The 15,309-nt window shown below is 34.7% G+C and overlaps 1 protein-coding gene across 4 annotated transcripts in view; it reads left to right on the top strand.

Moving 5' to 3' along the window:
* Positions 1-15,309, top strand: part of Cadps (calcium-dependent secretion activator 1) — a 97,636-nt gene that overhangs the window by 39,478 nt on the left and 42,849 nt on the right. For 3 of the 4 annotated variants that reach the window (XM_088273753.1, XM_088273745.1, XM_088273736.1), the window contains exons 11-14: positions 6,546-6,572; positions 11,827-11,974; positions 13,161-13,282; positions 14,477-14,621. In XM_088273753.1, coding sequence (XP_088129879.1) covers positions 6,546-6,572; positions 11,827-11,974; positions 13,161-13,282; positions 14,477-14,621 — 442 coding nt within the window. The remainder of the gene's footprint in view (positions 1-6,545; positions 6,573-11,826; positions 11,975-13,160; positions 13,283-14,476; positions 14,622-15,309) is intronic. The other variant, XM_088273762.1, reaches the window with a different exon arrangement.

Below are 15,309 nucleotides of genomic sequence, written 5' to 3'. Positions count from 1 at the left end.
GAAAAAAAACTGTAATAAATCATACTAATTTTTCTATATTAACAAATACTGTTGTGTTTTTCTTGTAATAATTACATAAAAACCATTGAGTATTTCTAGTATATAATCGGAATAATGACATTAAAATTGTAGTTTATTTCCGGTATATTCATGGAATAATGACATCAAAAACTGGTGTGGATTTCCGGTATATTATTGAAATAATGACATCAAAAACCGTTGTGTATTTCTGTTATATTCATGGAATAATGACATCAAATACTGTTGTGTATTTCTGGTATATTCATGGAATAATGACATCAAATACCGTTGTGTATTTCTGGTATATTCATGGAATAATGACATCAAAAACCAATGTCTATTTCCGGTATATTCATGGAATAGTGGCATCAAAAACCGTTGTGTATCAAAAATCTATATAAAAATATCTGGGATCAAAAAATAAAGTGATGGAGTACAATAGATACTATAGGAGAGGAAAGGAGAATACTAGCAATGACTAGGGCGTTCGGGGTTACATACCCTTACTCGCACTAGCCCCTAGACAGAATATTCTTATCCAAGAATGAGAAATTCAATAAAAATATTGAAAACAAAATAAAAATTTATATTTTTGTCTGTCAACTTTCTCTCAAGTTAAAAAAAATAATTGATAAATTTTATAAAATTTTTGATTATGGCTCAAGGCTTGTGGCAAGAACTGAATGAAATATATAGATTTTATATTTAAATTGTAAAATTTGACATAGGATTGGCATGAGAATGGTTTGAAATTTAATACTTTTTTTTAAAAAAAATGGGATGCACTTTTTTAAAAATATTTATCGATTTTTATTAATTCATAATTAAAAATGTTTATTTTTTATTTGAATATGATTGAGAGATGTTTATTGGATTCTTCTGATGTGGATTCTAGAAAATTCAACACACAAGTACACTGACTTTATAAATATTTACTATTTTACTACTTTTTTTAAGGTTTTATATATATTACTAGGATTTTATTACAATTTAAAGTGCTTTTATTACAATTTGATGAGAAATATTTATACTAGATCTTATCACAGTAGCATTTGATTACATAATACACTAAACTCCCCTTTAACGTTGAAATTGGTACCGCGTTATCGAAGGGAACGTTATAAGAGGTTAATATTTCAAATATAATTTTTTGACATCTCAACATGATGAAGAAAAATATGAAAGTCTGGGCGTTTACGGGGCTTACGACCATCGTAGGCTGTTTTAAGTGATCACTTTACACACGGGTAACATTCACCAATCACACGCGTGTAAAGTGATCACTTAAACCAGCCCATGATGGTCGTAATCCCCGTGAATGCCCAGACTTCCATGTTATTCTTCATCTATGTTGGAGATGTCAAAAAATAATATGAAAAATAACTGCTATAATTGGAGATAATCCAGATTTGTGAGCAAGTATTTGGACACACTCAAAATGTTTTAAATTGTATTTTTACATTCTGACAAGAAAAAATTACTTAAATAAGTCATTTTAAAATAAAAATATAATTTAAAAATATATACTCCCTATAACGTTCCGTAGTGTAATGGTCACCACGCTCGGCTACCATTCTGTAGGTCCCGGGTTCGATTCGTACGAGGGTCAAATAAATACGATTGAATTTTTAACTCAAATATAAATTTAATATTACCCGGGACTGGTCACAGTAAAATTGGGATTCAATTTTGTTTCATATTTCCAATAAAGTTCGCCCTGGACTGGTACCTGTAGCAGAAGGCTGATCATCGTTCCTTTCATGTGTTAACGATCAAGATAATACTATATTTATATGATGCAGTGCCCTATGCACTATTGGGGTGCAGATCAAGTTTTAAAAAAAAAATAATGTTCTCTCTGATAACGCGGGACTTATCTCAATGTTGTAGGGGGGTTTAATAAATCCCTTACCGCACCCCAATGGTGCATAGGGCACTGCTTCATATAAACGCAGTGTTATCTCGATCGATGGAAAGGTGAAGGAAAGGTGATCAGCCCTCCACTTCAGGTACCAGTCCAGTGTAATATTGAATAAATATTAGAGTGAAAAAATCACTTATATTTATTAAACCCCCCTGGGAATCGAACCCGGGACCTCCAGAACGGTAGGCGAGCATGCAGACCATTACACTACGGAGGCGGAGGCGTAGGGGGGCTTACTGTATTATAAATAAATGAACACTTAGTTTTTTTTAAATAATTATTATATTAATAAATTATTATAAGTAGGTACACATAAAAATATAAAAATATCCTATAAATTTGAATTATATCACTCATATTAATCGTCCATCTTTGTAATGTCATATAATTTCAATATTGCAATGGAGTTTTACATCTATTTTAATTCTTGATTTGACATTAGCTAACTAACTATCAAGACGCTTCACTGCAGGGATAGGCAGAGAGAAAAGAACTCCACACCACTCTCTGTCTTTGCAAAAACTCTTTGACTCTTCCACATTCATGCGTCTCCTCACACATACCCGCCGTTTATTCCGACTCCTGACCTGACCGCTTTCAAGTATTTGGCATACCTGATCGTGCCATGTTTTTCTCGGCCTTTCTCTGCTTTTTTTTCCAATTACATTCGATTTCTGATTTCTTCATTCCTAATCCTGGAATACAGTACATATTTCTATCTGCACATTCGCCTTCTAGATTCACAGTCCTAATTTTACATATATACAGCTCTCTCCAAATGGACAAACCATTTATTATAACTGCAGACAGTTGGTAGAATTCCATATTGAATTGTTGGGTAATATATCCATATATAGTGTTTGACATACTTGATCATGCCAATTTTTCCTTGATCTTCCTCTGCCCCTACTTTCAACCACATTCACCTCATAAATTTATTTCACCCTTCTTTCCTCACTCATTTGATTCACATGGCTAAACCATCTCAACACACCTTTCTTAATTTTATCAATAATTTATTGAATTATATTTATGGTGAAGATAGTTATCTAAAAGTCTGGGTATTTATAGAGATTATACACATTGCAACATCCACCATTCTACCCATGATGAACAACCATTGATTGTTAGTTAGAATCATGATTTGAATATTTGAATTTAAAGGATATTTTTTACACTCACTTGCTTTAGAAGCTTATACCATATACACACATATCGCTCACTCCTTTCAACAATGTCATAAATAAAAAAATGTCAATTTTCAGTTGTGTATGTTTTCGGAATGCCCAGAAAATGTACTATATCCCAGCAAAAGAGGCATATTTTTAACTTAATATTTAACCGCTACAGGGCAGAAAGTGTGGTTTTTGGATTTTGAAGAAAAGGCATAGTTTAATTATTTTTTTCAAAAAACTAAATATTTTTCAAATGGAGAAAAAACCTTCAGGTTTTACCTAAAAACATCTGCTGCACAGTAAAAAGTTCGATAAGTGGCTTAATATTTATTTTTAAATCATTGTGTTATATTTTTAAACTTTAAAAACGTTCTTCGGAAAAATCAATTTTTTTGATTTATGACGTTCTTGAAAAGAGTGAGCGACATATGTTAATATATATATAAATATATATATATATATATATATATATATATATATATATATATATATATATATATATATATATATATATATATATATATATATATATATATATATATATATATATATATATATATATATATACATCACTATTTCCACAACCATATCACGTCTACAAACTATGGATACTTTAAAAAAAAATCATCCCTTTAAGTTTTTTTAAGACTAAACATGTGCTTAAAATGTATTGTTTTTCTTAATTATCACGTTTACATAGCTAAAAATTATAAATAAATAGTTCACAAAAATGTATATTGAAGGTGTCCATATAAAACAATTGCTTCCACGAGGGTCACAACCCTCAGCAATGAGGAATGACGGAAAAGAATGAAATAATGATTAGCATATCTTCCATACTAAGGGAAAATATAAGTCTGGTCATATTCACAAGCCATTGGCTTCAATCATTATTCACCATACTGCCTGCCAGTGCCAAAAATACCAAAGAATTTAATTTACCTTTGTGTCACTCAGTATATGAAGTAAATTTGAGTGACCATTTCAACCTACCTCCATTATCCATTTACTGATAGCTCTTTTACATATATATAGTTTTATTATTAAATACTTGTATGGATAATAGAGGCAGAGTTTATAGCTTTATTGTGTAATACTCAAAAGTGCCGTTAACCAAAATCTGTTCTAAACAAATTTTTGTAATATATAATATTTTGAGCCGTGCCACAAAGCACATCTTCTGCGACCATATTTAGCCCCAATGGTGACCAGACATGACCTCTGTTTATTCTACACGCACTTTTGAGCGTTTCCTAAGAATTTACTATGATAATTGTACCATTTCATGGTTTTCTATGAATTCCTTCAATTAAAATGTTTTCATGATTTTTAAATTGTTCCATCACTTAGGGCGCAATATTGCATATAAATTGTTATGTTATTTAAAAGATTTCATCGATACTTATAGACTATAGAGTATTGTTGATATACATATATATATATATATATATATATATATATATATATATATATATATATATATATATATATATATATATATATATACACACACAATTGTATGTGTATTTTTTATTCCTAGATTGCACTAGATTTAAATCATGGACCTTTCTTTATTGATAAAAAGAAAACAATTTTACACATTGGAATACAATTCATAGTTGATGTCAAGGGCCTATGCTAAATGTATGGCTAGAAGCTAGGACTGTCTGCTAGGCTTAAGAATGAAGAAATTGAATGTGCAGCTGAGACAGGTATAATTGGGAAGATAAAGAATGGTTTTTAAGATGGTTTGGCTATGTGGAGAGAATGGTTAGAGCAGTATATATGGGAGAAAAGGCCTGAGAGTCTACATAGCGTGTGTGACTAGAAGCTAGGACTGTATGCTAGGGTTGGGAAAGCAGAGATCACAAGGACTGTGCAGCTGAGATAGGTGTATTTGGGAGGGTCGAGGAAGATTCTGGTTTGTGCAATTGTTGGCTAATATATCCTAAATTGGCTTCATCTTGGTGTGAGTAACAACACCAAGATGAAGCTTGTCAGGAGCTTGGTCCACTCCATTTTTCTCCATGCTGCTGAAACATGGACTATAAAAGCAGCAGAAAGGAGAAAAATTGATGCCTTCGAAATGTGGTGTTGGAGGCGCATGCTCCGAATTCCATGGACAGCTAGACGCACCAATGAGTCCATTCGCCAGGAACTACGCTTGGATGGCTTGTCTCTGGCCAATATCTGTACCCGACGGATTCTCCAGTTCTTTGGACACGTTGCACGTGGCAACGAGGATAGCCTGGAACGACTAGTTGTGATCGGTAGCCTGGAGGGAAAGAGAGGGAGAGGAAGATCCCCCACACGATGGACCGATCAAATAAAGGCAGCAGCAGGCACCTCAGTGGTTGGAGCGCTACGTGCAGCGCAGTCAAGGGATAACTGGAGAAGAGTCATTGCTTCTGCAAGGGTCACAGCCCTCAGCAATGAGGATTAAGACGGAGAAGAAGAATATCCTAAATTAAACACGGTTATTGGATTGAATTCTAGTTTTATTTACATAAATATGATAACATGTGACGCGTTTGCTCTTATTAAGACATTATCAAACACTATACACTATATATGGATATATTACCCAACAATTCAATATGGAATTCTACCAACTGTCTGCAGTTATAATAAATGGTTTGTCCATTTGGAGAGAGCTGTATATATGTAAAATTAGGACTGTGAATCTAGAAGGCGAATGTGCAGATAGAAATATGAACTGTATTCCAGGATTAGGAATGAAGAAATCAGAAATTGAATGTAATTGGAAAAAGGAACAGAAGAAAGCCGAGAAAAACATGGCACGATCAGGTATGCCAAATACTTGAATGTGGTCAGGTTAGGAGTCGTAATAATCGGCGGGTATGTAAGAGGAGATGCATGAACGTGGAAGAGGCGAAGAATGTTTGCAAAGACAGAGTGGTATGGCGTTCTATTCTCTCTGCCTACCCCTGCGGTGAAGTGGCGTGATGGTTAGTTAATTAGTTAGTTAGGAATGAAGAAATCAGATGATTCGAAATCGATTCCCAGGGAGGGTCAAATAAATATAAGTGTTTTTTTCACTCTAATATTTATTCAATATTACCCTGGACTGGTTCTAGTTATAAAGCGGAGGGCTGATCACCTTTCCTTCATGTTAATGATCAAAATAACACTGCGTTTATATGATGCAGTGCCCTATGCACCATAGCGGTGCGGATAAGGGTTTGAATGAATGAATACAGTGTAAGAATAACTGAAGAATGATCCGGTAAATGAAGAAAATGAACGCAGGATGGTTTTGGAGGACTCTATACATATGTTACGTCTCTTTGGCAAACAATTATCCATAGATAAAAATTCATAGTTTCTTTTCAAAGACAAAGAAAGGTCCACGGTTGGTGCATCACGCTTGTCAATTGATTTTTTTGTTTGTTTTTCCCATCTAGACAAACAGCCGTTAGCACAAATCTAAAGTAAGTCATTTTTATTTTTGCCTTTCACCATTTATTAAAAAAAAAAACAATAATAACATTTTATACGCATAACATCGTAAGTACACACATTTATACATACAACTACCATTGATTATCTGGTTGGTCACAAAGCGACAAGACTGCAAATACAGGGTGGCGCAAAATTAATTACCCTATCAGAACTACTACTACTACTACTACTACCATCACGCCGTTTCCCCGCAGGGGTAGGCAGAGAGGATGGAACGCCACACTCTTCTGTCCTGACATACACTCCTAGCCTCCTTCACATCCATACATCTAGTCATACATGCCCTCCGATTACGCAGACTTTTGACACCGCCAGATTTTAGGTTCTGATTGATCTGATCGTGCCAAGTCTTTTTCGGTCGTGCCATTTACTATGTGCCATTTACTATGTGCCACCCTATCAGAAGATGTTATAATTTTTGCAAACTGTGTCGGGTTGTGGTCCCGTGGTTAGTGTCGGGTCTCTCGAGTCAGAGTTTCTCGGTTCGAACCCAATCTACCACAATTTGATACCTCTTTCTAATAATGAGCCCGCTTAGGATCACAGGAATAGTATGAAATTTAAGTATTTTTGTAAATAATAAAAACACTTTAAAAAAATAATGAAAAATGGCATCTTACGTCAATCATATTTGACATTTCGCTCACTCCTTTCAACAACGTCATTAATCAAAAATCGTCAATATTCAGTTGTGCATGTTTTCGGATTGCCCAGAAAATGTACTATATCCCAGCAAAAGAGGCATATTTTTAACTTAATATTTACCCGCTATAGGGCGGAAAACGTTGTTTTTGCATTTTGAAGAAAAGGTATTGTTTAATTATTTTTTTAAATAAACTTAACATTTTTCAAATGGAGAAAAAACCTTCAGGTTTTACCTAAAAAGATCTGTTGCTCAGTAAAAACTTCAATAAGTGGCTTGATATTTATTTTTAAAACATTGTGTTATATTTTTAAACTTTAAAAACGCTCTCCTGAAAAATCACGTTTTTTGATTTATGACGTTCTTGAAAGGAGTGAGCGATTTGTGAACTAGACAACTGCAGTATACGAAAAAATTCTGTGTGGCGCAAAATTAATCATCCAATTTTGTTTCTGAATAACTTTTTTAATAAATGAAAAAAAAAATTGTGTAACGGAAATCTTTATTTGAACCTTTATAATTTTTCCGTTAAGCGGAAAAGATGATGTCCGTCAAGCGGCTGCCGCCAGTGTTGATGCGCATCAGTGCCCGTTTTATTAATCCGTTTGTATACTGCAGCTGTCTAGTTTACAGAAGTCAAACATGATTGACGTACGATGCCATATGCAAAAGTTTCATCATTTTCCAATAGGGTGATTTATTATGTGCCACGCTGTAGAAAACACTTCTTCTTTCTTCTTCTTCTTCTTCTTCTTGGTGTAGGCCTCGTAGCCTATTTTAAAGAGGGATTAGCCTCCTGCGATGTCGATTCCCAGCTGTCAATCCATCTCTTTAGTGGTCTACCTGAGAATCTTTTACCTTGGGGTTGGCAATGCAGTTAATTAAATGTGGGGGAGTCTGGATGGTTCCATTCTCCTCCCATGTAATCCATCTCTTTGGTGATCTACCTTGGGGTTGGCCGTGCAGTGCAATTTGGGGATGTCTGTCTGCCATTATGATAGGCAACACCCATCTCTCAATTTGCAATTTGCAAATCTCGAAATATAGAAATGGCTGAGTCCATTTTTAAGTCAGTAAGACACTGACAAGATGTTCAATGTAAAAACTGAACCAATTTTTATTTATGACTTATGAATTTCTTCTTAGTATAATATATTATTTAAATCCTTGTATAAGAGTGTGATAGATAAAATAATATTAATTTTATTAGCTCTCCGATAGTGCATACGATTTCATGGCTATAAAATTCATCTTTATTCACCTTTTTTTCACTTTTATCAGCTGTTTTTGAGATAGACTTTTAGCCAATGATGATTTTTATTTATATTATTAGCTAGTTTTAGCTAGCATAGAAAAAAGCTATAGATATTAAAGAATTTACATAATTTTATTTATTTTTATACATTTCAAAAAACTCACAATGACAAAACTATATACATTTTAGCAGAAATTAATGTGATAAGTAAATAAATAGTTATTTTCTAAAATAAGTCACTCAATACAATGTCAGCCCAACTCACGAAATGGCCAATTTCGACCTTTTTAAGCATTTTAATTTTTTTACATTAAAATACCAATTTGGTTTTCCTATAACACGTGGTAGTAAACAAATAAAAACTCTTGTATCAATTTAATAACAGAATGATTTAAATATAAAAATAAAACACTTGCATAAGACCACGTTTTGAGCATATTGATGTAAGCACGACTAGTTTTGAGAACTACAGATGTTATCGTTAACTTGTGAGAACATTTTTAGTTCTCTAAATTAGTCATGCTTACATTAATATACCCAAAAATGATCAATGCAAAGGTTTTATATTTAATATATGTTATTTTGATAGAAAATTTTGATAGATTTTGTATAAAATTTACTGAAAAAAATATAAAACAAACAGAAAAGGACTGATTTCACCAAACCAATAGCATGGATGATATTTGAGAAGATGCAGTGCAAATGATCTTTAAACCCTTATCGAATCCCAATGGTGCATAGGGCACTGCACAACATTGACGCAGTGTTATCTTAATCGTTAATTAACCCTGCGCTTAGGGTATCAGTCCATAGTGATATTAAATGTTTAAAAAATCACTTATTTTTATTTTAAAATTAAAATAATCTTTATTGAATAATTTTGTGGCTTGGGCTTTTATTGCTTAACTAAATATGCTGACTTACTATCAGTTCTGCTAGAGGCTTAGATTAGCACAAACACTCAAATAGACTAAAAACGATATTTACACTCTCCTTATCATTCATCGTTCACTTTGTGTAATACCACTTAAAAACTGTACTTCACCATTACCGGTTACGGAATAACCATTCCATCATCAGGTCAACTGTAAAGTGAAATTACTATATTCTCCTATTTATAATTTCTTCTTCTTCTCCTTCTTCTTCTTATTGTAGGCCTTACGGCCTGTTTTTAAGAGGGATTAGCCTCCTGCGATGTCGATTCCCAGCTATCGGCCCATCTCTTTGGTGGTCTGCCCGGGAGTCGTCTACCATGGGGTTGGCCGTACAATGCGATGTGGAGGAGTCTGGATGGTTCCATTCTCCTCACATGCGCATACCATTGTCTTCTTCGTTGCCTTCCCCACCTAACGACATCTTCAATCTCGCATATTTCCCTGATCTTGGCATTTCTCAATCTGTCTCGAAGACTCTTGCCTGTTATGCTTCTCAGAGTCTTCATTTCTGACACTCTAAGCGTGTTTTGTGTGGCAGCGGTGTCTGCTCTATAATTTATATCTTAAAAACAAAAAACAAAAATATTATTGTTTGAATAATATCAGAGAGAAAGAAGATAAAGAAATCACAATGGAAATATTTTCAAAATATAACTTGAAGTTAAATTTGATCATTTAATTTAACCAGCCTCTGACAGGTCATAAGCCCTGTTAGTTTAACTTTAAAACATCGACTTCCATATTCTTCTTCACCTATGTAGAAATGTCAAAAAAATACATTCAATAAGCTATTTATTATTGTCCGCCTCCGTAGTGTAATGGTCAGCACGCTCGGCTACCGTTCTGGAGGTCCCGGGTTCGATTCCCAAGGGGGGTAAAATAAATATAAGTGATTTTTTCACTGTCATTTATTCAATATTACCCTGGACTGGTATATGAAGCGGAAGGCTGATCACCTTTCCTTCATGTGTAAACGATCAAGATAACACTGCGTTTATATGATGCAGTGCCCTATGCACCATTGGGGTGCGGATAAGGGTTTTATTATTTTTATTTTTATTTATTATTGGTTATATATAGTATCATAAAAATAGGAGACCATGGAATCTTCGCTTTAGTACGTTGACCCGGTGATGGAATGGTTATTCCGAAATCCCTAGCTGTGAAGTAGGGCTTTTAAGTGGTATTACACAAAGTGAAGGATGAATGATAAGGAGAGTGTTATATTACCATACCACAATGTTAACAATGCTTTTAATATACAAAATATAACATTTATAATACACTGCTTTTGAAACCATGACATTTCGACACACGCAAAATTAACATTAATTTTCTTCAACGCTTTCTCACTTTTGGATTCTGGTGATTCGCTTACTTTAAAATAATAATAAAAAATAAAAAATAAAACAAAAAACAAACAAAATTGTATTTTGGGAAACCCTTTTTTTGATTTGCGACCTTTCGATATTGGAATCGAATATTTTGACCGCCCAACGCCAATTTTCTTTTTATAATCTTTTACCTCTTGGTGTCTGTCCTAATCGATGTTGTCAACTCCGTGTGTGTCTGTGTTTTATTTTTGATTTTTGCACCGTTATGTTAAATGTTAAATGTTTGATGTCCGTAATTTGATGCATTCGACCAAATCATACTTTGTCTATGATACGATCGGAATGTTGAATGTTGCATTCGACCTTGCCGCTGTGGCAATATCTCCATGTTGTCTGTTGCCTTTGGTGTATTGTGACCGGTCTGCGGGTGATCAAACAATCATGACTTTCTGGGTTCGTTGGACGCAATTGTAACTTTGATGGGAACAATTGTAACTTTGTTGGACGCGATTGTAACTTCGTTGGACTCAATTGTTACTTTGATGGGAACAATTGTAACTTTGTTGGACGCAATTGTTACTTTGATGGAATCGATTGTAACTTTGTTGGATGCAATTGTTACTTTGATGGGTCAATTGTAACTTTGATGGAATCAATTGTAACTTTGTTGGACGTAATCGTAACTTTGTTGGACCCAAATTGTAACTTTGTTGGACACAATTGTATCTTTGATGGGAACAATCATTTGTTGGTTGTACACAATTAATTTTGTTGGACTCAATTGTGTCTTTGATGGAATCAATTGTTTCTTTGATGGATTCAATTTAACTTTGTTGGACGTAATTGTAACTTTGATGGAATCAATCGTAACTTTGATGGGCGCAATTGTAACTTTGTTGGACGCGATTGTAACTTTGTTGGACGCGATGTTTGCTCGTCGGGTGGATTGGACAACTGTAACCTTGCGGGTTGATTGGACACTTGTAACTTTGTTTGTTGGCTGTAACTTTGATTGTTGGGTGGACGACTGCGACCTTGTCGGACGGACAATGGCAGATCTCACGGGGGCGGGGATCCGAGTCCAAAGTTGAGTAAGCAACTTTGTTTTAGGTCTCAAGGCTCTTTGGCCAAGTTAGAGGGGGATTCGGCCGACGGCGACACGCAACTCACCAAGATGGATGTCGTCCTCACCTTCCAACTCGAGGTATTCTATATTTTAATATCCTAGATCATGCCTCGTCGTGCCTGCAGTGTCGGGTTGTGGTCCCGTGGTTAGTGTCGCGGACTCTTGAGTCAGAGTTTCTCGGTTCGAACCCGCTTTGCCACAATTTGATACCTGTTTCTAATAATGAGCAACTTAGGCTTACAAAAATAGTATGAAATTGAAATATTTGTGTAAATAATAAAAACACAAATATTTCTCTTTTCTTTATTAGTAATTTTTTTTTTAAGATTGATATTTTCTGTATTGTCGGTTCCAATGTGTTGTGTAGGCAGGCTCGTGCCTTCCATATAGGCAGAAAAGCAGTGCCTATCTTAACTTACCCGCATGACATACAAAAACTCAACCAGTACCTACCCTACCTTATTAAGTAGTACCTTACCTTACTACCTACCTCTACTGCCTCTCTACTATAAACATTAGAGTGAAAATATCACTTATATTTATTTGACCCCAAATCAATCTCAACCCATCTTTTTGGTGGTCTGCCCGGGAGTTGTATGCCTTGGGGTTGGCCGTGCAGTGCAATATGGGGGAGTCTGGATGGTTCCATTCTCCTCACACGCGTATACCATTGTCTCCTTCATTGCCTCCCCCACCTCTTCTCCCTGCTCTGGTCTTTGGAGCACATTTTCGTTGCTGACCACATTGGTAGCGTAGCATTAAAAATACATTAAACAACAAACTAGACAAAAATATCTAAATCTTTCAGTACACAACCATGATACACGATTTACAAACAACGAAGCTTTGATAGTCACAAGAATTACTAATAAATATGGGAGTCCAACACTGCAATATATCGTTCCGAACATTTTGAATTTGTTGCCGACGGAGGTTAGAGGTCAAAATAAAATATGTAACAAAGGCAAAATAAAAGAATGGGTGAATGATCAAGAGTTAATTTTATGAAAATTATAAAATATTTATATTCTTAATTTTTCTCTCTTTTGTTCTGTGTATAATTAGGTTAAATGGTTAAAAACAATAAAAAATGTATTCAAAAAGAACTCCACCGACAAGACACACACAAGGTGGCTTGGTGGGTCTTTGCAAAATAATTTTTTGAAATATGTTTAAAATTGTGATTTAAATAAATGTATACAATTTATGTTAATTAAAAAATAAAACAAATTGAAAACGCTAATATTGTTATATGTGTATTTAGGTGGTGGTCATGGAGGTCAAAGGGTTGAAGTCTCTCGCCCCTAACAGAATTGTGTACTGCACAATGGAAGTAGACGGCGGGGAAAAACTACAGACGGACCAAGCAGAGGCCTCAAAACCAATGTATTGTATAAACCTTTCTCATACTGATCATCCAAAACACACGTGGTCCGAAGCGGGGTAGCAAAAGACCCCTATTTGTATGGAAATCGTATTACGCAGCTGGCGGCTAGAACCAACTCACCGCTAGAGTCATAGGCGGTGCGTCCACTCCGACACGCTGCCACTCAGCGACTGAATGTGAGGCCGGAAATCAGATCAATCCGACTAGCTTAGTCGTCTTGCTCTCACGTAGTACTACATTTATTAGAGTGAATGAAATAACATGTCGCTAGCAGACAAAAAATTAACATATTGATGTACGTAGATCTCGCAGCAATGATTCAATGTGCTTTTTTTTTTATCAAAAATGATCTTTAAAAACATTTAACGATTTGAAATTATTAAAATAAAGAGAAAATTTTTCTAAATATTATTTATTAGATTACAAAAATATGGAGTTCTTATAAAACTAAAGTTATCGAAATATAGTTTATAATTTAACCGGTTATTTCATTCACACGGTGTAAGTAACCTATTCTTCTCTGTCATTACATCTTAGAAAACCATAATTAATTTATTTGGTAAAAGTAACATTCTTTATTTCGGTTATGGTATATTTTAATATGCTTGTGTGTGTTTTTTACACTGGGTGCCTTAAAACAAAAATGTCAAAAAATACCCAATTTATATCCGATTTCGCATTATAAAGTCGCATTATACCGTCTTCTTCTGCATTATTCCGCCGCGTGTGTGCCGCGGCACACTGGTGTACTGTGGTGATTAGTTGGTGTGCTGCGGAAAAAAAGTCTAGTTTTGTGAAAATAACACAATTGGCTCACTCCTTTCAACAACGTCATATATAAAAAAAACTTGATTTTTCAGGAGATCGTTTTTAAAGTTTAAGAATGTAATAAAATGTATTAAAAATAAATATCAAGCCACTTATTGAACTTTTTACTGTGAAACAGATCTTCTTAGGTAAACCCTGAGGGTTTTTTCTCCATTTGAAAAATATTCATTATACTTAAAAAAAAAGTAGGCTCACATTTCGCATTAAACATAATATGTTAAATATGTTACCATAATATGGTGAATATGCCCCTCTGAAAATTCTCAATTTGGTAGGTGTACCTTGAATAGAAAAAGTTTGCGGTACAAAACACTATTCTATCTGTATTGAAGTATGATTTCAAAAGGGTGTGATTGTGTTTATAGGTGGGATACACAGGGCGATTTCAGTACGACACAACCCTTGCCTGCTGTGAAGATCAAGGTCTTCACCGAGAACCCAGGGATGCTCGCACTGGAGGACAAGGAGCTAGGAAGGATCATCCTGCGACCGACCCCTCAAACTTCAAAGGTATAACCGCTTCTTCTACAATCCGTCATGGACTTGTTTGGACTTCTATGAGACTTCTTTGATAAAGGGGTGTGGTCAAAGAAGCTCAAGTCTTGATCGTCAATAACTCCCTTTTTTTAAAATAAAAGAGAAATATTCGTGCTTTCATTATTTACAAAAATACTTCAATTTCATACTATTTCTGTGAGCCTAAGCGGCTCATTATTAGAAATAGGTATCAAGTTGTGGTAGAGTGGGTTCAAACCGAGAAACTCTGACTCAAGAGCCCGGGACACTAGCCACGGGACCACAACCCTACTCAGAGTAAAAGTTGGCAAAAGAAGGATAGATGCTGTCCAAATGCGATCTCTCAGTGCGGTAAAACGACGTATGATAGATGTTCGAATGGTGAAATAAGGAAATAATGCAAGGCATGAGATAAGCACTATCCATCAAATTAACCCTTACTGGTCCAATGTCGAATCTCATTTGACATCGATTTTTTCCTCTTAGGTCCTATGTCGCATGTTATTCGACATTTTTTCATCATTAGTATTATTTATTTAAATTCCAAGCTTACATTTTTGTCACTCGTATCTATTACAACAGTATGTGGAGCAAAGGACAAAGGATTTTTTCCAATTGGAATGTAACTGTCTACCTAGATTTTTATTAAATTTTGGGGGGTCCGGAAAGGGTTAAGAAAGAT

Source organism: Brachycentrus maculatus, unplaced genomic scaffold (assembly GCF_059751285.1).
Source record: "Brachycentrus maculatus isolate JH-2025_06_01 unplaced genomic scaffold, ASM5975128v1 h1tg000033l, whole genome shotgun sequence".
Lineage (NCBI taxonomy): Eukaryota > Metazoa > Arthropoda > Insecta > Trichoptera > Brachycentridae > Brachycentrus > Brachycentrus maculatus.
Note: the sequence above shows the minus strand (reverse complement) of the source record. Positions and strands in the feature narration are given on the sequence as shown.